The 2744-nt window shown below is 39.1% G+C and overlaps 1 protein-coding gene across 1 annotated transcript in view; it reads left to right on the top strand.

Moving 5' to 3' along the window:
* Positions 1 to 2455: 2455 nt before the first annotated feature.
* Positions 2456 to 2744, top strand: part of LOC104497684 (cadherin-13-like) — a gene marked incomplete at its 3' end in the record, with an annotated part of 73988 nt that continues 73699 nt past the window's right edge. Inside the window, exon 1 of the mRNA XM_010140963.1 lies at positions 2456 to 2542. Coding sequence (XP_010139265.1) covers positions 2456 to 2542 — 87 coding nt within the window. The remainder of the gene's footprint in view (positions 2543 to 2744) is intronic.

Raw genomic sequence — 2744 nt, forward strand, 5'->3', positions numbered from 1 at the left:
AAATTGTCTTTGCCAAGAGTAATGGTACCTGCTCCTGGGTAGTGACTGGGCCATTCATTCCAATATTCGAGTACTGCAATGCTCCTGAGAAGCCCTGGGAAAGAGAAAGAGCAAAACAGAGTGGGGAGTTCTCAAGGGATCTAGGGAAGTTGCAGCTTGCGTAGCATCGTAGTTTGGGCAGACTTTCAATACAGGCCTAACTTAAGTGCTGGGAAAATGAGGAGGATGTTCCTTGTTTAATGTGAACAGGGAATCAAACTTTGTTGCCAGTGAATCGGCATTTTGGGTGTTCAACTATTGCTGTACGGATTCCACATATAGAAAGGAAATTTAATGAAGTCAAAAACAGAATGTAAAAGCTGGTTATGAAACAATGGACAGTGAAATGATAGTTGGATTCTGATCAGATAATTCACTGTCCACGAAACCAGCAGCTGAAAGATAGTGATCACAGATGTGATATTGCAGTTACGTCAGTTATATAGTAAAAATAACCTAGTAGTATTCATCTCCTATCATTTTGGTTTAAAAAAAAAAAAAAAAAAGAAAAACACGGCTCAAAAAAACCCCCAAACCAGAAAATGACTTTTTTTTTTCGTATGTGTACTTTCCTTAGGAAGCCATGTATTTATTATATTTATTTAAAATGTCATTTGTGTATGGATGTTTCTGGACACACTCCTCAGGTTTTTGTTTGTTGTCGCGACTTCCAGCTCCAGACTCCTGGCATATAAATACTTGTCTGAAGTCATGACTGCTGCAAAGACATGGTAGATACTACAGTCTTTGATCAGCTGGTTCCAGCAAAGATGACAGAAAAATCCTTTGTGTGTTTCATTTGTGTCAAGAAGCCAAAGACGACTCCTGTCATAATGCTAGCCTGATATTGTAAGAAAATCTGAAGCAAGGTTACCAGCTTGGTCTGGAGTAATTTCATATCCCTTGTGAATTGCTCTAAATAAGTGAACTCAGTAAAAAATATTTTATATGCAATATATCCACCCATGAATGAGGATCTTTTCAATGTTTAACTGCTGAATCAGGTGTTAAGGTCACATTTAATTTCAGATTTCTTGGCTTCTGTCTTATATGCTGGTTGAGGATCAAACCATCAGCTGCAGCTGCTTGGCATTATGCAAAACGTTCTTCCTTTTACCCCATCCTTTACAAATGGGGAAGTCGTTATAATAGCCACAAACAGCAGTGAATTATTAAACATGTTGGTGAAGTACTTGTGACCTTTTCTTCCTTTCTGCTTACCTGCATTTCTTAGTGATGCTTTTGGCTACTCATTTAGTCAGTCATGTTGCTGTTAAGCACTAGAGGATGATGAGAGAGAGAAATCATCATGAAGAAATCACTGTTTGAAAACCAGCATGCTTAGGAAAGCGCTTACATTTCTGTAAGCAGAAGCTCTCTTCTCCATGCAACAGACTAATTGTGCTTGGAAACAAAAATGAACAAACAAATAATTTTATTTTTCCTTTTTTTATTCCAAAGTCCTGCTTAGAAATCTGGACTTGGAGGCCTTAAGTCTCACCCCACTGCTGCTTTCTCTTAGAAAATGACTACGGTGTGGACTTACTGAATATAATCTGCCTTTTTCTGCCATTTGTGGACCTTCTGAAGAATATAAGGATAACCTGTCATGAAAAAGTGATGAATTAATTGCTTATGGGTCTATGACTAGCAAAACTGGGAGATCTGGATATTGGACAATCCGAAAATTTCATGAGCTGAAAGGCACCCGTGAAGGTAGGAGTTGGCCCGAGTGAAAATTGTCATCAGTTGAGCACTGCTGCAGCCTTTTAGACATACTGGTAGTCACTTTTGCTCTCCTTATTAGTGTCACAGACACATGCCAACCAAGCTGTCTGCTGTGTTTACAGTGTAAGAGATTTTGAAAGCTTGCTGCTCTGTGCGTTTGCCTTTGGCCAGAATTCAGCTCTTTCCTTTTTATTTGACACTTCAAATATTTTTATCTTGAACTTTCTCATGAATTTTTATTAAGGAAAATTCTTTTGGGAGAGGAATTGAAAGACAAAAATAGGGACCCAAGTGGCCTGCAGACTGAAAGATTAGAAAGAAGTGGTAAAGCCTTTGGGAAAGCTAGGAACCTCTATCAGGGGGGCCTCTAAATGTTATGAAAATTGGCAAAATTGTGAGAAGAGATTCTCTGTGTGGTTCCCACTGCTCTCTGACTTTACCATGACTAGAGCTAACTGCTGAAGGCCTGAGTTTCCCTTGCTGCTGTTTGTTGTTAAATTTGAAAAAAATGATGCCAAAGCTAGTGGAGGTAGAGCAGCATTTGGTGACGACAGACTCATCAGATGGGAGCCACCTATGCAGAGGGCAGCAGGAGCAGCCTGTGGAGTTTCTTGCCGGGTGGATATCCAGATCATGCCACCAAAACCACTCATGTGGCTTTGCAGTTTTATAAAAATATGGTCCAGGGATGGAGCTTTCCTCGTGTAATAAAATAGCAGCTATTGAAACAATAACATGGATTCCAGAACTGACTGAGGAACTTGGAGTTTCTTCAGTAAGAGTGCAAAGTGTTATCTGTAGGATGTAGCTGCCTTGTTGGAACTAAACATTTAATTCAACCTGCGATTTCTTTTGTAAACCTGTCACAACAACCTGAATGGATAGCAGTGATCTAAATCTCTTTCCATTTCACAATTCCTAACACGGTACAGATTAGTGCATTGTTTTGTTTTGTTTGTTTTTTTTTTTTTTTTTTT

The sequence above is a fragment of the Buceros rhinoceros genome, unplaced genomic scaffold (assembly GCF_000710305.1).
Source record: "Buceros rhinoceros silvestris isolate BGI_N320 unplaced genomic scaffold, ASM71030v1 scaffold3938, whole genome shotgun sequence".
Taxonomy (NCBI): domain Eukaryota; kingdom Metazoa; phylum Chordata; class Aves; order Bucerotiformes; family Bucerotidae; genus Buceros; species Buceros rhinoceros.